Source organism: Lynx canadensis, chromosome D4 (assembly GCF_007474595.2).
Source record: "Lynx canadensis isolate LIC74 chromosome D4, mLynCan4.pri.v2, whole genome shotgun sequence".
Lineage (NCBI taxonomy): Eukaryota > Metazoa > Chordata > Mammalia > Carnivora > Felidae > Lynx > Lynx canadensis.
In genome coordinates, this window is record NC_044315.2 from 16,871,977 (window position 1) to 16,899,226 (window position 27,250).

The 27,250-nt window shown below is 42.1% G+C and overlaps 1 protein-coding gene and 1 non-coding gene across 3 annotated transcripts; both read right to left on the minus strand.

Moving 5' to 3' along the window:
* Positions 1 to 1,809: 1,809 nt before the first annotated feature.
* NMRK1 (nicotinamide riboside kinase 1) lies at positions 1,810 to 27,013 on the minus strand. Of its 2 annotated transcripts, none has more exons than XM_030294273.2 (9): positions 26,819 to 27,013; positions 23,506 to 23,569; positions 18,096 to 18,186; positions 17,760 to 17,808; positions 11,901 to 12,048; positions 11,731 to 11,802; positions 10,536 to 10,642; positions 8,155 to 8,238; positions 1,810 to 2,783 (listed from the first exon to the last, which is right to left on the minus strand). In XM_030294273.2, the coding sequence occupies exons 2-9, from the start codon at positions 23,532 to 23,534 to the stop codon at positions 2,764 to 2,766; spliced, it is 600 nt and encodes a 199-aa protein (XP_030150133.1). In that variant the 5' UTR covers positions 23,535 to 23,569; positions 26,819 to 27,013; the 3' UTR covers positions 1,810 to 2,763. The 2 variants fall into 2 exon arrangements, with proteins under 2 accessions (XP_030150133.1, XP_030150132.1); XM_030294272.1 differs by having other exon boundaries at positions 10,536 to 10,669; positions 26,819 to 27,012.
* LOC115500205 lies at positions 4,733 to 4,846 on the minus strand. The gene has a single exon (XR_003964450.1). It is a non-coding gene; the product is annotated as a small nucleolar RNA SNORA12 (small nucleolar RNA).
* Positions 27,014 to 27,250: the final 237 nt, after the last annotated feature.

Sequence of the window (27,250 nt, forward strand, 5' to 3'; positions counted from 1 at the left end):
GAGGGTATTTCACAAATTCTCGGAAATGATGTTTGAAAAATTGTGTCTACATTTTTATTCTAGAAAAAAATTCCCATTGTTTTGATAACAGGAATTTGGAATTACAGCCATCGGTGGGTTGGGCGTCTGACTCTGGCTCAGCTCACGATCTTGCAGTTTGTGAGTTCGAGCCCCGCGTCGGGCTGGCTACTGTCAGCACAGAGCCTGCTTTGGATCCCCTCTCTCTCCCTCTCTGCCCCTCCCCTGCTCATGCTTTCTCAAAAATAAGAAACATTAAAAAGAAAAAGAAAAAGAAAAAAAAGATTGTGGCAGGCACTTTCGATTTCTCACCTGTTCCCTCCTCCTTCCTTGCTGAAAGAGGCTTGATTTTGTTCCCGTGGCAGCATTCCCAGACAATGAGTCATAATTGGTTCAAATGTGACATGACACCCTCTATCTAGCCTCCCTTTGCAGTGAGAAGTGGCCACGTGAGCCAGTTCCGGCTCCAGGGACATACGAAGTCTGCAGGGGACACTGTTGGGTGACTCTGGAAGGCACGCGGCTACCTGCGTGTGCCTCCCGACACCACCTTCCTTCTTGGTTGCTGACACTATGTTGGGAGTTTCCAATGCTTCCCTGTGACCTCCTGGTGATAGGTCCACAAGTCCAGGGTGGAAAACCCTGGCTTTTTTTCTCCTGACATTTTTGAGTCGCTGCAAAAGCGAGGTGCCATATAAAATATGACACCCATTAGATATGAATTTCAGAAAAACAACAGTCTTACATATATAGTGTTTGGGATTTATTTATGCTAAAGTTATTGATAAAGAGCTACAGTTTACCTGAAATTCAAATTTACCTGTGCGTCCTCTAATTTTGTTGTTTTTTCCCCCTAAATCTGACAACTCGATGTGCAAACCCTAGACTGCCTGCCTTAAACTTCCTTCTTTTGTAAAAAATAAATAAATAAATAAATAAATAAATAAATAAAATAAATCCCAATGAGTGTAAGTTACTACTCCTCGAATAAGATACTGGTTGCATGTGAATCCATTCCTGATGTAACAGGAAGTTATAAAAAGTACCCGGTATTTTTTGTGTGTTCACCATGAGCCAGACACTGTGCTGGTGAGCAGGGGCGTGTCTGTAACTAAGTCACAGAGGTCAGACCTGCCTTCATGGAGCTTCCATGTAGCTGGGGAGATAGCCACTAAATGAGTGACTGTGTAGGGGGCAGGACAGTTACAATTGGGATGAGTGCTGTGACGGCCAGGTAGGGCAGCTTTGAGAGCATCTGTGGAGGGAAGGATGAGAGAAGTCCTCCATGAAGCAGGATGTCTGCCTCTGTGGAGGGACAGGTCGGTTGGAGGGAAAGGTTGTGGCACTTGCTCCGAGTGTCGGGAACAGCCTGGGTGCCCGCCATGAGGCAGGAAGGGCCCTGGTAAGTTTGAGGACAGGAGGTCTCAGCACCGAACAGCAATGGACTGAATGATGGGCAATGAGAATAGAGAGGCAGGCACACTGAAGCTAGTTCAGGGAATGCCCTGGGGGCCGTGTGAAGGATTTTGAACATGATCCTTATTCTACGCTACACCCGTGCTAAGTACTGTTGATATTCCCCTTTTACAAAGAGGAAATGAAGACTTTGAATAGTGTGATCCAAGTCATTTAGCTATTAGGTGGAAGAACTGCCATTTGAGCTCAGGGTTTGTTTTTTTTTTTGTTCTTTTTTGTTGTTTTGTGTAGTACGTGTGACCAAAAAAACCCCTTCCCTAATTGCCACTGAGGACAAGCTAGTCAGAAATATAGAAATAATGAGAGCTGATCAAATGAGTTCCAGTTAAAGTTAATGTAACAATACATTTCTATTTGTAAAGACTGAGAGGATTGTGAGCAATCTGTTTGTTAAAAAACAAGAGGTTGATCAGTATAATACATGATTTAAATTCCAGTATTTAAAGAGACCTCAAAACATTATAGAATTCAGATCTCCTGTCTCTTCCTTTCAATCAAAGGTACTACTTATCATCTAAGTAACTGTAACTGATTTCTGGGACTTCAAACCACTGGTTTGACAAAACCCAAAATAAAACAGAAAATATACCATTTGTAACAAAGTAGCAACACAAGAGACACAACGACCCAGTGGTTTTACACATATGCAAGAACAGGAAAAGCAGCCACAGCGACAGAACCCACACAAAAAAGACATTGCAGCAAATTGTTGATTCGCTCAATGTGACTGCTACTCCTGGTAAAGGCTTCATTTGCAGGAAATAGAATCGATACTGGATGGTAATGAAGATTATAAAAAAATTAAAAATAGAAAAATATCAGCATGCTTTAGGTAAATCCTTTGTGATCCTTGTATGTGTGTGTATCTCTATACACACATTGCACACATATATCCCTACACACACACAGACACACACAAACATAATGGATTACATCTCTACTGGATTGTGATGTAAACCTTATTTCGTACTTGGTCCTATTTGGAAAAGTTTGACGATCATTGGTCTAGAGGAACTGACTCCTTAGTGAGCTAATGCTGTATCTCTGCACTCCTTGGAGCGAGAACAACTCATCAAGGTACATTCCTGTCCAGTGGCACGGATCCCTATTTACTGTTCCTCACGTGGCGGAAATCATATGTGGTAACACAAACGAACGAACTACAGCTGTCATCATACCAAAGTACATATTGTATCTTCGTGCAGGTTCTTAAACAGAGGCCTTCGAGTTTCCTAATCCATCCCCCGAAGGGTTCAGTGCACTCCATCTTTACGTTGTCACGTGCAAACCTTGGGAACAAATACAAGCAGAAGAGAAATGAGTAGAGAATTCCAATTTCCATTGTATTAAATTTTTACACTATCAACAGTAAATCTTAACGTTAACGTCACAGGGATTCTGGGACCAGAAATGCTGGTTTTCCACAAAGAACTAAATAGAGGCCAAGTCTCATTCTTTATTCCTTGATTAAATTTAAGCCTATCTGAAGATATCAGATACCCAATATCATTTGCAATTGGTATAATAATCATTGGCTTAAAAGAATGAAATAGTTTGAAAATTAGAAGAATATCACAAAGGGTGGCTGGCTGTACTAGAATTATTGTTTTGGAATGTTATCCTTGATTTGGGAAAAGTGTATTGGTACCTTTAATCTTTCTTCATAAACCAAGGAAGCGTATGTGAGCCTGACTTTGGGACTTTGGCTTGAAGCTCAATGATAAACCTGTTGTATTTGTGCTACATAGTTTGTGTTGGAAAAACACACATTTTTTGGTGTAGTCATCTCTGAAGTATGTAAATATAAAAATGATTATAGTCTTTGACCAAGCAAGTGCTACTTCCAAAAAAATTTTAATTTTTTTTAATGTTTATTTTTGAGAGAGAGACAGAGACAGAGCATGAACGGGGGAGAGGCAGAGAGAGAGGGAGACACAGAATCCGAAGTAGGCTCCGGGCTCCGAGCTGCCAGCACAGAGCCTGACACAAGACTTGAACTCCCGAACCATGAGAACATGACCTGAGCTGAAGTCGGACGCTTAACTGACTGACTGAGCCACCCAGGTGCCCCTGAAAAATTTTAATATAATTCAAGAAGAAGAAAACAAGTGATATAGGCAGATATTTTTATAGCACATTATTTGCTAATGTGAAAAACTTACGATGGCACTAAATGTCCAGCAATTGTGAAATGGGTCATTAATCCTATGATAATGTGGACTACTGTATTAGATAATTATACTACTATTACCTTTAATTGGACATTTTAAATTCAATGTATAAAAATACCAAAAAGAAAATACACACATTTTATCAAAATTTTATTTTGCAATTTCCTATTCCTTAGATTTGAAATGTAACATAGGACATCTTTCTTCTCCACTGAGATGTCAAAGCCAAGTCTTATAATGCACTTTTTTTTTTTTTTTTTAGAGAGGGAGAAAGAGCATGTGAGCAGGGGGAGGGGCAGAGGGGGGGCAGAGGGGAGGGAGAGAGAGAGAAAGGGGGAGAAAGAGAGAGAGAGAAAGAGAGAGAGGGAGGGAGAGAAGTTTAAGCAGACTCTATGCCCAGCACGGAGCCTGACTCAGGGCTTGATCTCACAACCCTGAGGTCATGACCTGAGCCAAAATCAAGAGTCAGACACGTAACTGAGCCACCCAAGTACCCCCTTATAATTCACTTTAAAAAAAAGTTTTTTAAGTTTATTTTGAGAGAAAGAGAGAATCAGTGAGCAGGGGAGGGGCAGAGAGAGAGAGAGGGAGAGAGAGAATCCCAGGCAGGCTCTACGCTGTCAGCACAGAGCCCGACACTGGGCTTGAACTCACCAACTGTGAGATCATGATTTGAGCCGAAACCAAGAGTTGGGCCCTTACCTGACTGAGCCACCCCCGTGCCCCTATAACTCACTTTTAATGAGCAAAATAGAACTCAGCCTTGACTCCTTTCACTAGGAGAGCTGTTTAGTTTTGCTCAGTTTCATTTTATAATAAGCTCTATAAAGCTCCTTAAATAGTAAATACTAATGTAAAAACAAAAAACCATGGCAAGTAACCATGTAACCATGTAAAGAGACTGATGGGAACAGCAAAAATATTGACTGTGTCCTCATTAAAATGGTAACACTGCTGATTGGTAGGAATTTAAGTGATTTTTTTTTTTAACATAAAAACTTTTAAAAAATAATTAATATGCTTTTATAATGAGATGTAAATACACACTTTTCCCCTTTTTCCTTCCCGCATGTGGGAGCCGCTCTTCCGCCAACCTTTTCTAGCTCCTACCCAGTACCTGTGGCAGAGTCGGGCTCCTTTGAAAACGTAACAAGTGTGCCAGAAAGAAAACCATCGCCATGAAAATAAACATTCTCAAAAGGACTCTGGACGTTCCGATGGCTAGCCTGCCTTGTCATTGTGAGAATGGGTAACGACTGCATTTTGCCTCAAACACTGAATTTAAATAAGGATTAAATTAGAACTTTATGTTTCTTACTCTCCTGGGTCATTTGCTTCATTAATAATTAAATTCAATCTCTGTTTCCCTCTCGTTATTATTACTTTACCACAATTATGATTTTATGTGCTTAGAGTGGAAATTGAGTTCAGCAGGTTTAGGAGATGTTACGCGAGGCCTGCAGAGTAGTGCTTAGAAACACGGGCAAGGCCTCCCTGCCAGCTCAGCCCCTGACTGTGGGTTAAACCAGGCCACACTGAGGATCCCTCCAGGAGGCTCTGCCAGGGCACTGCGGTTTAAGAACTGGGAAGGGGGGGGCTACTATAAATAATACCAGAACTAAGGCAACTGGAAAAAAAAAACAAAACAAAACATAGGTCTTAAGAGGTAGGAAAAGCTCATCTACTTTGGACTTTATAGCTTTTTTAACATTCTTTATTTTTTCTCCTACTTAACTTTACCCAATATCTAGGACACAAACGAGATAGCCTTAAAAGGCGAAGTTGAATACTCCTTACAAACCTCTAGGACGTAAGCAAGGGAAAAGGTGGGTGCCACACACGTGGACATGTACTTTCTTGTGGGCTTTCAGTGTCCATCAAAACATACCTGTTGTTCTTGGGCCCTGGGACGGATGGCACACGCTGGCGTGTGGTGTGGAACTAGGTGAGGTTTGCCTGAGCTATTTGCTTAAGGCTCCTTTCATCTTTATCAGGAGATGGGCGACAAGGCAACGCCACAGAGTCCGACTTAGTCACTAAGACATGGAGGTGAGGGGCGCCTGGGTGGCTCAGCTGGTTGGGTGTCTGACTTCAGCTCAGGTCATGATGTCACGGTTCGTGGGTTTGAGCCCCGCACCGGACTCTGTGCTGACAGCTCAGAGCCTGGAGCCTGTTTCGGATTCTTTGTCTCCCTCTCTCTCTGCCCCTCCCCTGCTCATGCTCTTTCTCTCAAAGATGAATAAACGTTTACAAAAAGAAAAAAAAAAGAAAAAAAAAAACAGAAATGGACTTGAGCACTGGCCATTATTAAGAGGATGGAAAGGTATAGGTGTCCAGCAGCTAAAACACCCTGAAGTATCTCACTAGGGCCAGAAAGGGAGCTGATAACCCTCAGAAAGAGGCCCTGGCTCAGGGGCTATGATTTATGAAGGCTGAACGCCCCCTTCACCCTACACCTCCTTATAGCCGTTCATGTCAGTGCTGAGTTCCCGGCCTTTCATCCAAGTAACAGATGGCAGAGGTAGTCCGGTATATCTGCCACGGACTGTAAGTTCCACTAGAAGAAACCTTAAAATGCTACTGAAATTTCTCCAAATGGGCTCCTGCCTCCGTGAAGGGCTGAGCCTGAAACCAGGAGTGTGGAGGACCAGTGGGCTGGCTGGCTGGGCTCAGTCCCCTTGTAAGACAGGGATTTACTGAGAACAAAGGAAATCTAATTCTTTTTTTTTTTTTTTAATTTTTTTCAACGTTTTTTATTTATTTTTGGGACAGAGAGAGACAGAGCATGAATGGGGGAGGGGCAGAGAGAGAGGGAGACACAGAATCGGAAACAGGCTCCAGGCTCCGATCCATCAGCCCAGAGCCTGACGCGGGGCTCGAACTCATGGACCGCGAGATTGTGACCTGGCTGAAGTTGGACGCTTAACCGACTGCGCCACCCAGGCGCCCCAGGAAATCTAATTCTTATTAGAGATGATGACATCTGGACTAGGGTAGTTAAATGCACGTAATATTCTCCACTGCAGGAGTGACTCATACCCACCTCTCTTGAATGAGCATTTTGCATATATTCACCATGAAAACCCTGTTAGTTCAAACAGTTCGAATATAACAGCAGGTAGGTCTAGAGTTTTGTTCTCCCTGCATGCTTTTTCATCCTTCTGGTTTCTACCGCCTGCTCTGCTTTCCCTTTGGGGAATTTCTCCCCCTAAACAAAAGGCCTTAAGAGAGGCATTCAATTACAAGATGTGCGCATGTTCCAGTCCTAGCCAATCAGAGTATGCCATCTCCCTGGCCAAAGTGATTGGGTTAGCACAAGGCATGTGACCCAAACAGGACCAATCAAAATCTTCCCTGGGAATTTTTAGCTCGGCTAAAATGTAAAAGTGCTTTTTTTTTTCATCTTTTTTTTTTTTTGTCTTTTCATATTGTTTTTTTTTTTAATATATGAAATTTATTGTCAAATTGGTTTCCATACAACACCCAGTGCTCATTCCAAAAGGTGCCCTCCTCAGTAGCCATCACCCACCCTTCCCACCCTCCCACACCCCATCAGCCCTCAGTTTGTTCTCAGTTTTTACGAGTCTCTTATGCTTTGGCTCTCTCCCACTCTAACCTCTTTTTTTTTTTTTTTTCCTTCCCCTCCCCCTAAAAGTGCTTTTAAAAAAAACATTTAAAATAAAGAATTTTAAACATATGCTAAAGCAGTGAGAATCACATATAAACCCCTTGGAACCCAAAACCCAGCTTCAACATTTATCAACTCATGGGAAATCTTGGGAAAGGATTAATGGTCTTTTTCTACTGTTGAGCCTAAGAGGCTGTTCAGCCTAGGAGTATGGTGCTGCCACAGCCATCGTATCTGTCAGTAGAGAGAGTCTGACTTCAAAAGAAACCCAAACAGAACGTGGAATTGTGGCAGAGTCTTGAAGATGACATTTGAACCAGCTTGATCCAGCTGAGCCTGAAGCCACCGCTACCCCTGTACTTTCTTTGTGCTTAAACTAGATAAAGGAAAAGTTTCTGGTACTTGCAAAATGTGTCATCTTATATGAACACCTTAAGGAAACATTCAATAAATATTTTTTAACATCTTGTGTTTAGTTTTGAAGTATTTGGGAAAATAAATTCATGGGAAATCTTCTAGAAGAATAAAGGAGAAGGGGAATTCTTGACATATTAAAATGAGATCACCAGCATTTTAACTTCACTCTGCTCAAAGGATAATTTCAGTCCCATTGAAATAACATCCATCTACTAAACAATTTAAACGACATAACATAAACATATTTTCACCCTTAAATAAAAAAAAACCTTATAAACAAAATAATCAAGTCCCCAAACCCATTCAGAGTCTCTGATTCTGAATTATCTTCAAAGCAATGAATGAATGGATATAATCACTCCTACGTTCGCATTCTGGTAAGCCATTCTTGGGTATAAAATGAACTATTTTCCTGGCTGTTCCTTCACCATCCATAATACTTACCCTTTTGCTTTGCTAGTTCTTGTATTAGATCTTCATACACTTCTTTAAAGAGGTCCTCTGCAGATTTTGTTCCATCTAGGTAAACTGGGAAGGAGAAAGGAGGGTGGACCGGTTAGTACAGGATTCTTACTCTGGCACTTGACAATCTCTTAGGAATACGAATAGGTTTGGGGTGTCTGGATGGCTCAGTCCATTAAGTGTCTGATGCTTGGGTTCAGCTCAGGTCATGAGCTCATGGTTTCATGAGTTTGAGCCTGCACCTGGCTCTGCACTGAGTGTGTGGGGCCTGCTTGGGATTCTCTTTCTCTCTCTCTCTCTCTCTGTCTCTCTCTCTTTCTTTCTGCCCTTCCCCCACTCACACTGTCACTCTCTCAAAATAAATAAATAAACTTAAAAAAAAAAAGAATACGAATAGGTTTAAACAAAGAATGCAGGGCCATAATGTAAAAAGAAATTAATAGTCATTAAAGAGAGAAATAGATTACAGTCAGGAACAATAAGTTAAAAAAATTTGGTTTCAGCAATGCATACTAGCAGATGTGAAAGTTATTTTTTGAAAAAGCAAGAGTTACGTGGTACTGTGCATGTGGCACTTTAGGAGCACTGCAGAGGTGTCTCCCCAAAAGAATCATTTAAGGGGGTGGTTCTCCAACCTACGTATGCATCAGGCTTGCCTATGAAGCTTCTTGAATCATGCAGGGGTCTGGGCTGTGCCACGTATGTACTGACTCAGAATTCTCCAGGCCCAGGAGATATTTTTACCCAAACTGGCATAGTTAATTTTGAAGAAAAAGTAGAAGCTATGTAGTTAAAGGAAGGAAAGAACTCTTTAATCAGAAAACTGGAGGTAAGGGGCGCCTGGGTGGCTCAGTTGGTTAGGCGTCCGACTTTGGCTCAGGTCATGATCTCACAGTTCACGAGTTCGAGCTTGGGCTCGGTGCTGACAGCTCAGAGCCTGGAGCCTGCTTCAGATTCTGTGCCTCCCTTTCTCTCTGTCCCTTCCCCACTCACACTGTCTCTTTCTCTCAAAGATAGATAAACATTAACAAAAATAATTAAAAAAAAAAAAAAGAAAACTGGAGGTAAGAGATAAACTTGTCTGTTAAGAAAAGGATGCACAGTTTGGAAGGGCTAGAAGCTGGGAGGTCGGAACACTGTAGGGATGAGATTTTAGAGCAAGGCTGTCTGTGCCTTAGTCTTTAGGGGCCCTGAAGTATGTTTGGATTTTATACCAGAAAGCTGGAGACTCTGACGGTATTTCAGCAAAGGGGGTGGGGGGCATGGTTAGAGTGGCATTTGAGATGGAGAGGGAGAGTGCCGCTCTGTATCTATTTCGTCACCCTGTTCTACTGAGCACACGCGTCCAACATCACACCCTCTGCATCCACCCTCACATAGCCAGGGGAATCGCACTAAAACAAGAATTTGATATCAACTATGTCCTTTTTTAAAATTGTTTTTTCAGTTTACTCATTTTGAGAGAGAGAGCGAGTGCATGAGCAGGGGAGGGGCAGAGAGAGGAGAGAGAAAATCCGAAGCAGGCTCCGTGCTGTCAGCGCAGAGCCCCATGCGGGGCTTGAACCCACAAACCGTGAGATCGTGACCTGAGCTGAAGTCAAGAACAAGACACTGAGTCACCCAGGTGCCCCTACCATGTCTTTGTTTAAAACCTCTCTGTACAAGCCTTCCCACTTCTCCCAGGATAATGCCCCAAGTCCTTAACTGGCCTGGTAGAGTTTAGATCTTCCCTGTGTCTCCAGTATCACCTCTCTCTGTTTTCTCTACCAAAAATACACCAACCTTCTCTCAGGTGCTACTCGCTCCTTTGTGTCCCTGGTCTTTTCGGGTACTCTGGAGTGATCTTCTGTCTACCGACCTATCTCCCTTTTGTCCATTTAAACCCTTTAGAGTGTGGTTTAAGAGGATTCTTCAAGGAAGCCTTCCCTGATTGCTGGGCCTTGGGCTGTCCCCCTGGAACTTGGTGGCACAGCACTTGGCATAGCTAGAGAGGACATGCTCGTGCAGCCAGGATCTTTAACGGCTGTTTCCTGGACAGAATGTTGGCTCTTACAAGTGGGGGCAGGTTTTGTCTTACTTCCCTTGACATCAGCAGGACACTGCCTTACACACAGAAGACATTCACTCAATATGAGTTTCATGAATGACCACCTAGAAGCTGACAGGCTTTGATGAGAGTTGAAGACCGAGAAACAGAAACCAGTAGCACCTACTGTGGAAGCAGAGGAGCCCAGAGTGTTGTGGCTTAGAAGGATCCTTTATTATGTAATCCACGAGGAAAAAACCTCCTAACGTCCTTGCTCTTGTGGACTTAAAGGCAAAGACAAGTAAATGCCCTCTGTAGAGGGAGAAAAGGCACTTACCAATCTCCCACGTGATCTTCGCCATTTCTCGTCTGTGCTTTAGATACATGGGCCACACGTGGCCATCAAAGTACCCTGGGGTGTCTGGAGGCTCGTAGACTCTCGTACTATCAAAACACACAGGAAACTTTATACTGATGGAAACACACAATTGATAAACTAACAGTGGGCAGGATAATGGGAAAATCACTGAGACTTAATCTAAACAGGATTAAGAGCATACATACATTTTAGACTCAGTGCTACTTACAAAGACAATAAAATGGATTTACTTTCCGGGTTCCAAAAACATTATTTTTGTAATTCGCTACCATTCATAATTATTTGCCTACGCTTCAGTGCTTTATAAAAAAATCAAGAGCAAATATCAACATAAATAATGACAGAGGAACTGATATGTTGGATTAAGCTTTCAACTAACTGGTGTCCTTTGTGGCTATAGCAGAACAATGGTTCACAAATTTAAAATAATAATCAACATGGGACTGGCTCACTTGAAGATTTAGGACAGAGAAGTCAAATGGTTTGTCGAAAGGCCTTTTCTTGGAACAGTAATTTGCAGGGTGCCTGGGTAGCTCAGTCAGTTAAACGCCCGACTCTTGATTTCAGTTCAGGTCATGATCCCATGGTTGTGGGACTGAGCCCCACATGGGATTCTGCACTGACAGCTCGGAGCCTGCTTGGGATTCTCTCTCTCTCTCTCTCTCTCTCTCTCTCTCTCTCTCTCTCTGTCTCCTCTTCCCCTGCTCACGCCCTCTCTAAATAAATAAATAAATAAATAAATAAATGTATGTTAGAAAAATAATTTGCATTAGTCCAGGTGGATGAGCATTTATGTAACAAGGTTTTGCTCTTTATGTAGAAGAGATGAGGCCTTATTGACATACACACTGCTCAATAATGTTCTTTCCTTGTTTTTCCTACAATTTTGTCTTTTAAAAAATTAAAAAAATGTTTTTGCTTAAAAAATTTTATTTTTTGTTGAAGTACAGTTGACACACACTAGTTTCAGGTGTGCAACACAGGGATTCAACGTGCCTATATGTGCCTCCATGGTCACCATGAGTTAGCTGCCATCTGTCACCATACAAGCTGTTATAAATACGACCAACTCTATTCCCTATGCTGTACTTTTCATCCCCATGCATATTTTGTCCTTGGAATTCCAATCCACAAAGGTGATATCAAAACTCACCTCCTCCTCCTCTTACATTCTTCATACGGAATGGTCAGAAAGTAGCTTCTGTTCCATAGTGTGTCGAGGGGCCTAAAATAACAGCATATTTAGTTCGCAAGGTTTCCCTCCCCCCCCCCCCCCCCCCCCCACCATTCACTAAAGGTCAGTATAAGGTTGAGGATGCTTACTTATAATTAAAGAGAAGGAAGCCTTCGACGATCAATATGGGAATTTCCTCGGCACTTCCAGAGTCTGTTGATGCCAGGGACTGTCCTTGGCTTTCCATCCAGCAGGAAATGGTGGACATCATTTTTTCCATATTGAGCGCTTCAAGCACTTCAAGTAAATGTACAAAAATACATGAAATGAATACACAAAAGTTTTATGATGTGGCTTTGTATGATGAGTATGTCTAGGGCTCTATAAATACATAAAATAATACTATTTCATTTACCTTTCAAAATAGCTAATAAATATTTTAGATAAATTTAAACTCAATTTAATATTTATTTTTGAGAGAGAGAGAGAGAGAGAGCGAGTGCAAGCAGGGGAGGGGCAGAGGGAGAGGGAGACACAGAATCTGAAGCAGACTCCAGGCTCTGAGCTGTCAGTACACAGCCTGATGCGAGGCTCGAACCATTGAACCTGGAGATCATGACCTGAGCCAAAGTCAGACGCTCAATCGACTGAGACACCCTGGTACCCCGAAACATTTTTAATATGTGAAATTTCAAATATATACAAAAGTAGAGTAGGATGAATTCCCATGGCCCCATTACCAGCTTTGACAATCATAAACTCATGGCTAATCTTGCTTTATTTATAATGCCTGTCCCCCCCGTGACTACATAAAAGTTTAATATTTTTGATAACAAAATATCTATAAATTAGCTTGAAAAATAAATGATATGCTGGAGAAAATACCTGCAATGTATTTCACAACATCTTTAATATACAAAGCATTCTCATAGGCAATTAAGAGAAAAATCATTAAAAATTTTATAAAGGACATGAATATGTCCTTTTCAAACTCTAAACTGCGCATACTTTTTGAGCTTACAATTATAATTCTGCAAAAGTATTCTACAACACTGATTCTCAAAGTATAGTACGTAGACCAACACCATTGGTATCACCTGGGAATTTACCAGAATTGTAATTTCTGAGCCCTACTCTGGAACTACTGAATTGAGCCATCTGGACTTAGGTTTTTTAGTGGAAGGTTTTAAAATTATCGATTAATTTATTTAATAGGCATAGGACTCTTAGGATTTTCTGTTATTAGTCTTGGTAACTTGCATTTTCCTAGGAAATTGTCAATTTCATTAAAGTTTTCTAATTTAGTTGCACAAAACGTCCATAATATGCTCTTATCTTTTTAATGCCTGTAGGCTCTGTAGTGATACTACCTTTGTTGTTTTTGATATTTGTAATTTGTGCCTTCTCTTTTCTTCTTGATCCGTCTTGTCTAATCTGCTTAGGGATCAGATTCTTGAATTTGTAGGTTTATGTCTTATGCCAAATTTATGATGTTTTACCTACTTCTTTAGCACCACACTCTTTCTCCTTTCCTTCTGAGACTCCAATGATATGAATGTTAGAGCTTTTGTTATTGTCCCATATTTCTGTTAATTTCTTTTCAGTCCATTTTCTCTCTGTTGTTCAGATAAGAGTAATTTCTACTGTTCTGTCCTTAAATTCAGATTCTTTCCCCTGTCATATTTATTCTGTTCTTGAGCCCATTTGGTGACTTTTAAAATTTCAGTTTACTGTATGTTGTCAATTTAAAAATTCCTATTTGATTTTTACCTCTTCTATTTCTTTACTGAGGCTTTCACATTTCTCACTTGATTCAAGAATGTTCACAATTGCTAGCTGAAGCCTTTTTATGAATGCTGCTTTAAAATCCTTGTTAGATAATTCCAGCATCTGGGTAATCATGGAGTGGTTGTTGATTTCTTTTCTCATTCAAGTTGAGAGTTGCCTGGTTTTTGATGTAACGAATGAATTTCAGTCTCGTCCTGGAAGGTTAGGGTATTATGTTGTGAGGCTCTGGATCCTATTTGATCTTTTTTTTTTTTAATAGGTAGTTACCCTGTTTAGGTGTGGTATGCAGGTTTAGGTGGGGATGGGTGGTCATCCCCCTGCTAAACCTCACCAACATGGAGTGGGGGCAGCCACGAGGGGAGATGCGGGTGTAGCTTCATTGTTGCTTGGTGAGGACAGACGTTCAGCTCTCAACTGCATCCTCCTGACAGTAGCTGACGCTCCTCGGGTGGGGACTGTGGAGTCTCAAGTAACACCACCTCACACCGCGTCATCCTGTCTCTGCTGTAGGTGGCTGTGGGAATCCAGCTCTCTGGCTCCAGTGATAGGACCCCGGTGGGGTCCTTGCCTTGCTGGTGCCGGATGGGTCCAGAAGTCTTGCTCACTAGTCCCTGCTGACACCGTGAGGGGATGACGGTTTTTCCCTCTGTGTTTAGCTACAATAGGGTGGATATTATCAAAATGATATTCGATTTGAGTAGGCCATCCTTTTCCTGGTCCTTTGAGTAGAGGGAACAGGTTTCTTGGGGCTTTTTTTGTCTGCACCTATTGATGATTCCATGTTTCACACCCTTCCAGTACCCCTTCCTGGATATATGACAAGCAAAAAGAAAACCCACAGAATCACAGTCTTGCCCTTCCTCAAGTCCTGAAGGCCCTAGGCGTTTGGCTCCCTTCTTTTCATCTTCGAGTCTTCCTTTGTTTGTCATGTTCCATCAAGGATTTTCAATTATAAGGGGGAGGAAGAGCAAGGAATGGGGCCAATCCAACTTAGCTGCAACCAGAAATACCATTAGTTTTAATATATCTTCATTACTGTTCAGTTAAAAGGATCTTCTGATTTTCACTGCGATTTATTCTTTGGCCCACGGGATACACAGAAGTGCTTTGCTTCAGATGAAATGTGATGACGTCTGGAATTTACTTCAAAAAATATAGAAGGAGAAGGTAAGGGTACAGATGAAATATAAATTGGTCAAGAGTGCATCATTTAGAAGTTGAATCCATGAGAGTTCATTATACTTTTCTGCCAACTTTTGCATGTTTAAATTTTTCCAGAAAGAAAGGATACTGATTAATTTCTAAACGCTTGGGAGTTTTCTGCTTACTCTTTTGTTACTGATTTCTAATTCAGTTCTCTGTGATTAGAAGATACCTCTATATTACTTCAAGTTACTGAAATGTACTAGGAATTGCTCCATGCCCTTGCATATGCTCTCTATTTTAATTAATGTGTCCTGTATTCTTAAGAAAATCAAAATGTGTATTTTGCTGTGATTGGCTACATGTTCCATATATGCTAGTTCAGTTAAGTTTGTTAATTGTGTGCTTCAAATCCGTTATACCCTTATAATTTTTGTCTGCTTTTCCCACTAGTTACTGAAGAAGTTGTATTAAAAATCTCCCACAACTGGGGTACATGGGTAGCTCAGTTGGTTAAGTGTCCGACTTTGGCTCAGGTCATGATCTCACGGTTGGTGGGTTCAAGCCCTGTACCAGGCTCTGCGCTGACAGCCCAGAGCCTGGAGCCTGCTTCAGATTCTGTGTCTCCCTTTCTCTCTCTGCCCCTCCCCCACTCATACACACACACTCTCTCTCTCTCAAAATTAAATAAACTTTAAAAAAAAATTTTAAAAATCCCACAATAATTATAGATTTATGTATTTCCCCATTTAGTTTCGTCAGTTTTTGCTTAACATATTTTGAAGTTATGTTATGAGGTGCATACAAATTTTGGATTGTTTATCTTCCTGTTGAATTAACTTATTTATCTCTTTGTTTTTAGTAATATATTAGTAACAGTATCTCTAGTGACACTCTTTGTGTTTACTTTGTCTGATATTAGTAGTTATACCAGATTTCTTTCAGTAGGCATTATTATTCACATGGCATTATCTTTTTCTAGCCTTGTCTACTTTTCTTTGTCTTAATATTTAAATATATCTCTTGTAAGGAGCTTTTTTTATTTTTCTTTCAATCCAGCTTGACAATCTTTGTTGTATTTTAGTTCAATTAATTTAATGTAGCTACCAATATATTTGGCTTAAATCTATCATCTTACTCTCATTTTCTACTTTTCCATATCTTTTGACTTCTTTTAAGTTCTCTGTTTTTTACCTCTTCTGACTTATTTTGTATGTATCAACTACATTTTAATGATTCCATCTATTTATAAACTTGCTAGCTTTGTGTCTTTAAATTAACCTTTTGGTGGTTATCATAAAGATTTCAACATTACCTTGACTTACTTTAAATTTGTGTACTTGCCTAAAAATTTCAGATTTTCCTTAAGATAGACTCCTGGAAGTGGGACACTTGACACACGGCATGAATATATTAAGGACTTTGGGACATGCGTTCAGTCTCCCTTCCAGAAAGCTTATGTCAGTTGATATTTCCATTTATGAAAGTTTTTGTTTTATTAAGCCTGTGCCATCATTAGATAATTATTTCTTTACAAATCTGTTCACTTTGGGGCACCTGGGTGGCTCAGTCAGTTAAGGATCTGACTCTTGGTTTTGGCTCAGGTCATGATCTCAGGGTTTGTGATATTGAGCCCCACGATGGGCTCCATGTTGAGAGCATGGAGCCTGCTTGGGATTCTCTTTCCCCCTCCCTCTCTGCCCCTGTCCTGCTCATGTGCACGTGTGTGGACACGGGCTCTTCTCTCTTAAAATAAACACTGAAAAAAAAATCTCCTTGCAAGATAAGTGGGAAAAAATCATTTACAACTCTTTGGCTACTTCTGAGGTTGACTTTTTATTGTATATTTATTAATCGAATAACCTTTTGCTTTTGTAAAAAGCTTATTTATATCCTTGGACATTTTTCAATTAGAATATTAGTGTTTTTCTTATCAGTTTATAAGAACTCATTTGCATTAGAAATAATTCTTTGTCTGTTGTTGAAAATGGTTTTTCCTTGTTTAACTCTTACTTTTTAATAATCTTCCTTACAAACCTTCGGGGGGGGGGGGGAGGAAATGAAAAAAAATATCCTGGCTACAGTTCAAGACACAAGAACAGGCAGCGAGTCAAGGATTTTGCTTCCCTTAAAACTATCATGTGTCTGTAAGAACTGATTACACAACATTTTTCCTCTAAGGTTGTCAAAGTTAAAAATAAAGAACACAGTTTATGGGTCTTTAAGAGAGCTGTTTCTGCTGCCAGTTTGCATAAACACTCAGTGATCATCTTGTTAGTTATCAAAGTTGATAAGACCATTAAATATAGTTTATTAGCATGACATTCTCTAGAGGAAAATAAATATTTTCTGACTTTATAATCCTTTGGCTTCAAAACAGTATTAGATTGGGCAAGGGAGCGAGGTGAATCCATCTAAAAAATATTCACTAACCCTTATGAGCAGTGGAAAGAAGAAACCAGCTGTCCGGTGCACCTTGGTCGCTGGGAGGGAAGCCCACAGGATGAGCTTGGACTTTGTTCCAGGCAAGACTGCAGGGAGGGGGTGAGAGTAGAGCTATGTGTGCCCCCCCAGCAGGGATGAATATAGTACCAGCAAACATACCTTGTTCTAGCTTTAGAAAAAAAAAAATCTGTTCCAATGTTTTCAGTTTTAAATATAAAACTGGGGAAAAAGGGTTTCATTTATTTATTTATTATTAAAAAAATTGTTTTTAATGTTTATTTTTGAGAGACAGAGATAGAGCATGAGTCAGGCAGGGGCAGAGAGAGAGAGGGAGACACAGAATCCGAAGCAGGCTCCAGGGTCCGAGTTGTCAGCACAGAGCCCGATGTGGGGCTTGAACTCACGAACCACGAGACCATGACCTGAGCCGAAGTCAGACACCTCACCGACTGAGCCACCCAGGCGCCCTGGGTTTCATTTATTTAAATAGTTGGACATAAATCAAAAACCTTTACAAAAGCGCGTGTAGAGTATAGCAGTGTGTTTGAGCACGTTTCGAGACTGTCTTCACAGACAGAGGTTTGAAACAGAAAATGAACATTTGTGCATGTTTCACAAACTCATCTACTTACCGTCATACTGCAGAAATCCATTTGCGTCTATCTCTATCTCAGACTCTGGCTGAAAAAATAACGAAGCACCCATCAAAACTGTGCGGTGCAGAAATAATACAATTATAGAATGAAGAGGCGATAAACTTTTAGTAAACGCTTTGCATGAGGAGGATAAATAAAATCAGAGCCGCAACAATAAGTAATGCCATCTAGTGGATCAGTGACATTACTGCATGGAACCTGCCTTCACTACAAAAGCTGTATCGTTCAGCAAAGGCTTTTTGGACATAATTTAATCAACCGGCTACTAGGATTTTGTTGTGTTAAATGAATTACGTGAGAAGTTTTAGATACCTTAAAGAAATCATCCTGAGATACGATACTGCAGTTTGGGAGGTGTTTCTGCAAATTCTTAGCCAGCGTTGTCTTCCCGCCATTTGTCACACTGAACAAAAAAAAAAGGAAAAGAAAAAAAAAATCAAAAATACCAAGAAGGAAGATGCATTTAATATAAACCATTTTAAAGTGATCTTAAAAAAAAAAGGATATTTAAAACAATATGTATGGGATGCCTGGCTGGCTCAGTCGTAAGAGCATGTGACTCTTGACCCTGGGGTCATGAGTTCGAGACCCACACTGGGTGTAGAGATTACTTAATAAATAATTTAAAAAATAAATAAGGTAAAATAAAACAACATGCAATGTCTAAAAGAAATTATTGGGGCACCTGGGTGACTCAGTTGGTTGGGCATCGGACTTCAGCTGAGGACATGATCTCATGGTCTAGGAGTTCAAGCCCCACATCGGGCTTTGTGCTGACAGCTCAGAGCCTGGAGCCTGCTTTGGATTCTGTGTCTCCCTCTCTCTCTGCCCTTCCCCTGCTCACACTCTGTCTCTCTCTCTCTCAAAAATAAATAAACATAAATGAGAAATTATTTCTTTCATAGATATGTTGGCAAAACCATAGCCCTAAGTAGATCTACCATAATAAATGATAAGAAATATACTGGAAAGGATGGAGGAGAAAGGAAACTAAGTACTGGGCAAGTGAACTGGGTAATACTAAGGCTTAAAAATATAGCTACTATGTGGGAAGCAAAAGAATGTTCTGTGTGTACTGAAACATTCACAGGGTTCATATGCAAAACCACAGAATATGAGCAGCACTTTTGGTTCAAGTGTATAAAATTGCAGGCGAGTCATTGTGATTTTGTTTCCATGTATCGTAGAGAAAAATGGAGGATGGGCTTATTACAAGCACTTAGCACACATCCACAGCTCTGCTGTACTGCCTCCTTTCTCAACCTCTCTCCGCTTTGGGGAGAGGTGGGAGAACCCATCGAAGCGTATCACATGCAGTCATCAAGGCTGGACTGTGACATCAAGGAGAATGGGGACCCTGACTAACTGCTCCGTGTGTCTACTTTTCCAGCATCTAATGCCACACACAGCGCTTCTCTAGTCATTTGGTCAGAGCTTTTCTCAACCTGGGGCTGACGTTTCTGAGGGTCTGTGGACAGACTCATAGACTTTGTGAACTTGAATGGGAAAGAGATTACATCTTTATTCTTACTATATTCTAACAGAACTTTAGCTTCCCCTTTAATTATGAATATAAGTAACAAACATCAGTAGTCTTTACAGTACCTGTGACTTTGTCACCAATAGAAATTATAGATATTTTCATATTATGGTACAGTTGGGGCAGATATCTTGAAGCATCATCGACACTCATCATTATTTCAAATTTATGGCAGTTTTCAGACCTACCGCTGGATACTGTTATCTAATAAGTTAGTAAAGAAATGTATATATCACAATGCTACAATTTGTTTTGAAAATATTTTTATAACTGTATTTCAATATAACTGGTTTTTCCTCTGTATTCCTATGTTTTACTTTGTGCATTTAAAACCATTCCTCTAGGGGCGCCTGGGTGGCTTAGTTGGTTGAGTGTCTGACTCTGGATAAGGGCTCAGGTCATGATCCTAGAGTCGTGAGATTGAGTCCTGCACGGGCTCCGCGCTGAGTGTAAAGCCTGCTTAAGACTCTCTCCCTCTCCCCCCTCCCCTCCTGATACTCTGTCTCTTCTAAAAACAAAACAACAAAAAACAACAACAAACAAAACGTAACGTTACTTGAGGCAGCTCTTTCTGCTCACAGGTCTTGTCCCCATGCTACAATAAAACCACTTGGTTTCTCGGAAAACAAACAACAAAATATTATATTAAGTCAAGGCTTCATCATACGACCAAATGTCCACACTACAAAAGACTCTCTTTTGTTGTTTAAATGTTCATTTGTTTTTGAGAGAGAGTGTGTGTGTGTGTGCACGCTCAAGTGAGGAAGGGGCAGAGAGAGAGAGGGGGACAGAGGATCCAAAGCAGGTTCTGTGCCGTCAGCGGGACTGAACTCATGAGCCCTGAGATCATGACCTGAGCCAAAGTAGGACACTTCACCAACTGAGCCACCCAGGTGCCCTGATGGTACGAAAAACTCTTAACTGCACATTTATTTGCGAGAACCTGTGCTTAATCCCAGTTGAAAGAGTACAATATATTTAAAATCTAGAAGAGAAACTAACATTAATTCACCAAAATTGTTTATTGGATTTATTCAATATCACCTATATAACATACCTACAAAGTACAAGAAATAGGATTCAAGTTTTTCCAATTAACCTTAGAATACATAATTGGGTAGGATATGGGTGATCTTGAAAAGATGGGAAAGTGGGGCGGGGTGTTACTTTTTGCCTTGAGAAAATACTGGTACAATTTTTTTTTCCCTTTTAACAAAAAAGGCCATAACCCATGTTGAGTTTATATAGTCCAGATTCTGAACTTTGGTTTAAAATAGACAGTAAACAGGGATAACTTTATTATAGTATAAGCAACCTGGTTTGAAAATGTGTCGTGTTCTAGACTTATCCCTTTCAGATGATACAGTCAAACCGACAGTAATTAGATCCCTTCTCATTGAGTTAGCTGGAGACAATGAAGAACAGGTACTCCGGTTTTGTAGACTTGGAGGAGACAGACCGGGCAGAAGGCAGTCCAGGTGAGACAGATGCGAAAGGGAATTTAACAAGAATTTAACAAGTCGGAATTGAACAAGCTCAAGTCTAAGACCTACACTTGGAATCCTGCTCGGGTGACAGCTTAAGACTAACTCTTCCCTTTCAGCATGCTCAGAACCACCAGGCGCCAAGCTCACAACCACCTCACGTGCATTCCAACCTCAGGGCAAGAGTGTCCCAACAGGTGCATGCTTTATCCTAGAATATGGGGAAGGAAAATGACTACCTACTCGGAGCCACTTCCGTCTTTGTTCATAACACCCAAATAAACGCACAAGTCCTGGTCCATTTGTTTTTTCGTTACATAGCCAAGAGACAAGAGGGTTAAGTATATTTGGAATATGACAGAGCGCTAAGGAGGAGTTAAAAAGGCTATCTGTAGGTACTTAAACAAGAGGAAATCCATTCTGTAGCAGGTATATATTAATATTTCCATTTTAAAGTTGAGGAACCTAAGGATTGAAAAACCGTATACTCATAAAGCTTGCCCAAGATAACAGCTAGCAAGTAATAGCATACAACGTCTAACTCCAAGGCCCATGGAGTTATATATATATTTTTAATTTTATTTTTTAAAATTTACATCCAAATTAGCATATACTGCAACAATGACTTCAGGAGTAGATTCCTTAGTGCCCCTTACCCATTTAGCCCATTCCCCCTCCCACAACCCCTCCAGTAACTCTCAGTTTGTTCTCCACATTTATGAGTCTCTTGTTTTGTCCCCCTCCCTGTTTTTATATTATTTTTGTTTCCCTTCCCTTATGTTCATCTGTCTCTTAAAGTCCTCATATGAGTAAAGTCATACGCTATTTGTCTTTCTCTGACTAATTTCACTTAGCATAATACCCTCTAGTTCTATCCACGTAGTTGTCTATGTACGAATGGATAAAGAAGATGTGGTATATATACACAATGGAGTATTACTCGGCAATCAAAAAGAATGAAATCTTGCCATTTGCAACTACATGGATGCAACCGGAGGGTATTACGCTAAGTGAAATTAGTCAGTTGGAGTTATATTTTTTAACATCACATTTTTTAACATGAAAATCTGATAAAGATTATATACCCCTTCCCCGGAAAAGTGAATATCATCACACATGCATTACATTTTCAGGATCTTGACTGACTCTTGAACCCTTTGGAATCCCCACTATTCCTGGACGTCTTAACGTAATGATTATTTCATAGGGTAGCAAGTGGTACGTATACAAGAAAGATCCAACACTGAGTCTAGAGGAAGGAAGAAAGGTAGGAGCAGAGGTCACTGCAGCCGAGTCTGGCAGGTGCTTCGCAGAAGCAGCACTAAAATGAAATCTTGGCACTTGCTGAGGAAGAGAGAGTAAAGAGGAGGCTTTCTTAGGGAGGTGTGGGCAGCACCCAGTGCACGTGGCAAGAAAGCCCGAGGCAGATATTGAGAAGAAGGGAATACGTAGAATGCAAGTTGGACTTGCACCCCTGCTTCCGAGGCCTGGTGTGGACTGACCCCGCTCTCAACTCCAGGGCAGGGCCCCGCTGGCCTAAGCTCATCAAGGCAGGTCCATCCCTTTGGCCACAGTGACTGTGTGCACGGGGTAAAGCTAGTGCCATCAAAGGGAAAACCATGACTTACAGGGAGAAAGGCAGGCTAAGAAGAACAAAGTCTCAGGACCTACTGGTCCTTGTGACCAAAACATGGAGCCAAGTCTAGGACGAATCCAAGTGGAGGAAGACACAAAGAGAGGGAAAGAAACAAGTCTTTGGGGATACCACAGAGCTCCTGTATCAAACCTCTCCTACAGCCTACCTGTGCCTGAAGCTAATGCATTTCTTTTATTATGTATGGAATGGTCTTCATGCACCAGGATACTCAGATAACATTCTGGGTGACTGATAACCACTGACTATTGTTCACTAAGCGAGAGAATAATTAAAACTTTTTTGCAAGACGATTCAACTGGCAGAGAGGTATGGAAAAAAGGTTAAGGGGGAGAGGGACTGGAATTTGGGAATGAGGGTCTGAATTAGGATGATGGCAGTGAGCGCAGCAGGGAAGGCATGGACAAGAGAAGCCATGCAGAAAAAAACCGGAACTCTGGTTCTGGTTAGACAGGAGCCAGACAAGGCAGAGTTCTGCCACTGGATTCATCCCCTTTGACTTCTGATTACTTACCACAGTAATGTAAAACAATAACACAGTGATCTCCCCCAAATCACAAACTTCTAATTTTAATAGTCTCAAGTATTTCATTAATTGGACCATGCACAATGTGAATGTACCCAGAAGAAAGATGAACATAAAACAGTAGCAAAACAAATAATGTCCCTTGGTGTCTTATTTGCATGCACACCTCTGGTACCAGAGAGACTGGGCGACCATATAATTTAGGACACTTTTGAGAGGGAGAGGGGCACACAGCTAATAATTATGCCAGGGCAATGAGGACATAGGATAAAAAAGCATCTGATGTTAACTCCAGAAAAGAAATGGTAAAACAGGCAGATTTTGATTACTGAGGGTCCTGTTTCTCTGTTTGTAAGAGACTCTCTCATCTCCTGCCGCCATTTATAAAACAGCCAGTGGCCTGTTCCTTTCTTCAGGATTCAGGAATCCTGACTCCTCCTTCCCCACCACGTCTACAGGAAAACACCCTTTGGACATCCTGAGTACGTCCACCGGCTGTTTGTAGCAAAATTACTCACCCACTGATTCCCACGACAAATGTTTTCATAATTAGCTTTGAAAATCACGTCTTCGTAAAATTTCCTAAAAATTAAAAAAAAAAAAATTGAACGTGTATCACTTGGATATCTAAAGAAATAAGAATCCTAAATTAGGAGAGCCAGCTGAGGGGGAAGGATGACCATGACCTCTGGGGAACCCCACCCTGGATTATCCACATTCAGGAGAAGAGCTTCACCTCGTACCAGCTTCTCTGTCGCACTCACAACAGCTAGCGTGTGCTCCAGGCTTATAGGCCAGAGTCTCAGAGACCACACACGACAGAGGTTCATAACTCTGAAACTCAGTTTTAAGATTCAATCACCTGGAGATGACCCGTTTATTTCCCCAGTGGCAGGGAACCCACAGAGCTGGGAGGAGACGTCACTGCTGGCCAGAGGCAAAAGAAAGTGAATTCCCTTTAAGGGTACTATTTCCTCACTCAAAAATCAAAGTCCAGGGCCAGGGTAGACACACTTTTTCAGAAAAGGGCCAGGTAGTAAATATTTGAGCCTTTGGGAGGCAAGAGGCAAACTCAAAGTTATTACGTAGGTACTTCTACAACAAGAGAGAAAACAAGTTTGCATAACGGTTTTTTTTGACGGAAGTCAAAACGTAATAATGGAGTACAGTTTTGTTGATGTAATACACATCTACTAACGAGAAGAATGGAATTCCTTTCTTACTGGGATAACATCTCTCTCGCTGGATTTCAAAGTTAGCATTCCTAATCAGAAAACTGACTGCAAATGTTCAAGCCTAGGGCCAGGTTTTAGCCACAGGCCATTGTTTGTTGACCCTGCGTCTAGTGGGTGGAGGGCAGTTTCACACAAGGCCCCCTAAGGTTCAGTAAAGCAATCCTATGGATATTCTAATGGAGTGTTTTCACCTCTTTACGTGAAAAGGAGGCGCAGCTGCAGGGAATCTCACAATAGTGCTTCCTGAGGGTTGCCTGAACTAATGCTGCTCTTTATTCTGGACTGGCCTGGTGGGGTGATCAGGGAGCTAATCTGGGCCACTGGGGTGAGTGGCCACGGAGCTGGAGACCCCCAGCAGCCCTCCCAATTCCCATCCCTGATCTGTGTCCAAGCGACTTATTTTCTTTCTTCTTTCCAAGCTGCTAAAAAGCACTTTATTACCAAGAGCAAAGAAAGGATGCCCATATGTGCTGGCTTAATTGTGAGGCTCTCATGTATAATAGATGTCATTTTTATTGATGTATTATTAATGGCTGTGAACACTGAGTGGCAAGGGCTTCTGGTCCCCCTGCTTCATGCCACAGCTGTGCATACACATGAGGATATTGGATCAATTACACAGCATGCAAAGAACAAGTGTGGCTGTGGCACTGGAGAGACGCTTGAGGGGATTATCTGGGTGGCAACGAGCAATTCAGAAATAAGGAGTGAGAGTCAAGAACGTACCTGTAAAATTGCTTGGGCTCAGGAGGGAATTCCCACAGTCAAATGCAAGTTTTTATCGAAACAGGAGCCCTTAATTCTATGGTAGTCAGCAGTCTCAGCCTGCCCAAGACTGTTTGGGTAAATGTCGGCTACAATTTAGTAGCACCGATCACGTGACCATGTGCTGAGAGGGGTGGGGAACTGGGAGAAGCCAAAGCAAGACAGGTGCTGGGGTGAGGGTGGGCCCAGCAATACCAGAAGTCATTTATTTCAGAAACCGCACTGGATGCACAGGGCAGCACCAAGGTGAACTCCGAGTGCAGGGCTGGAACCGTCCACCTCCACACTTTGTGTTATTACACTGTCTGCTGCCCACTTTGAGAACTATTTTAAAATCACACTTAAAAGCCAGCAATCAAGACTTGCCCCACTCCAAATATATGTAGTAGCAGACCCCATAAGGCGAAAACCAGCTTGATCAACTACAAACTAAATCACGGGCTGTCCCTGGAGAGACAACCCCTATTTGATCTGGGGCATCTGATTCCCTGGACTCATGTATTTTATTTTCTCAGCACAAAGTTTTCCTCAACAGCACAGTCATTTACATGGGGGGGGGGGGGAAGAAACTAAAATAGCCCAGAGCAAACCCAAAATGAGTATTTTAATTTCTTCTGATACCTTTTTTACCCTAAGTAAGATAGGATGCTGAATCTTTTTTTCACTACTTGTATGTGCTTATTCCGTGTATTCCACTACTAACCGAGGTACATTTTGGCCTCTAAACCGCAAAACCGTCAGAAGCGGTATGTGCAGAAATCAGCAGATTATAAGGAAGAGAGCAACTCTCGAATACACGTAACGAAATGTACCTCTCAGGGCATCTAAAGAACAGTCGGATATTTTGAAACCGGTGACATGTTTCAGGACTTCTCACTTAGTTGTTTTGTTCAGCAGATATTTTGATTATCTTCTCCCACACAACAGGGAAGTCTTTTCCTACTATTGTTTAAACTTTGCTCCCTTTTAGTAAACAGAATTTCCGAATACTCAGCCCAGGCCCCTCTCCCTTGGAATCACTTTTATCTTTCACTAACCCCCATCAGAAACTTTCAAGCTTCCCTTTACATAGACCCTCCTGTAAAGTTTTTTCTTTTAGGTTTTTTTTTTCCTTCCCTTAAAGATACAACTGATTTTATTACATAGACTGTGCTGTTTTGAACTGAATGCACACTTGTATTTCTTGTATGCTCTGGCCCTTGCCTCCCACTGGAGATTCAATCTGCTAGGTGAGGGGTCGGCGAACTTCTGTGAAGTGCAGACAGTCAATGTTTTCGGCTTTGGGGACAGCAGTTCAGCTCTGCTGTGGCGAAGAGAAAGCGGTCACAGGCAATATATAAGCCAAATGAGCGTGGCTGTGTTCTAGCAAAACTTTATGGACACCGAAATGTGAATTTCTTATAACTTTCACGTGCCACAAAAATCTTTTGATTTCTTTTCATACTTTTTAAAATGGTAAAAATCATTCTCAGTTAGCAGGCCGTACAATAATAGGTGGCAGGCGGGTCGTGGTGAGTCCACCACAATACTCGTGGAATAAAAGGCTGTCTCCTCTCGTGGGGATCAAAAGCTGGCCCTGTCCCTGGTGACTTCACAACCCTATCACCTCTTGGTTGTCTCTTACTAAGGATTATTATGGGCCGTTAAAGCACCACGCCACCACGGACACATCCTCCTCGGCAGGCCATCTAGCAGCCCGTTTGGGGTGTTGAGAGTTCCAACAGGGCTCGAAAGACGCAACCAGGTTCGGGGTCCAGCACTGCCACACATCGGGAAGACCCTCAGGCCTCGGCGACGCTGCGCAGCGCGGCCGGGTCGCGCAGATACTCACCGGCGCCAGTTCGAGTCTTCCCAAGCAAAGCTGCACAGGCGCTGGCCGAATGCGCGCCTGTCGCTGACCCGCCGCAACCCCCAAAGCTCGCTAGCGGAGAGGCCCAATGCCCCTCCTTCCGCGCTCCTGCCCGGTAGGAGGCGGCCCAGGTAGCAGCCGCCAACCGAGGGCTCCGTCCCACTCTGGCCGGACGCGGCGCCGGCTCCAGCCCCAGCGGGGCGGGGCGGGGCGGGGCGGGGCGGGACTCCGGCGACCCGGGCCACGCGCGCGCGTGCGCCCCCGCAAGGTCCGGCCCTTTCTCATCGGGGGCGCGCGCAGCCGGGCCAGCCCCGGCGCGAGCCTGCGGCGCCCTCCCTCGGCTCCGGCTCGTTCCGCCGCCGCGCGCGCCGCCGCGCGCGCCGCCCGCGCTCCCGCCGCGCCGGAGCTGCCAGC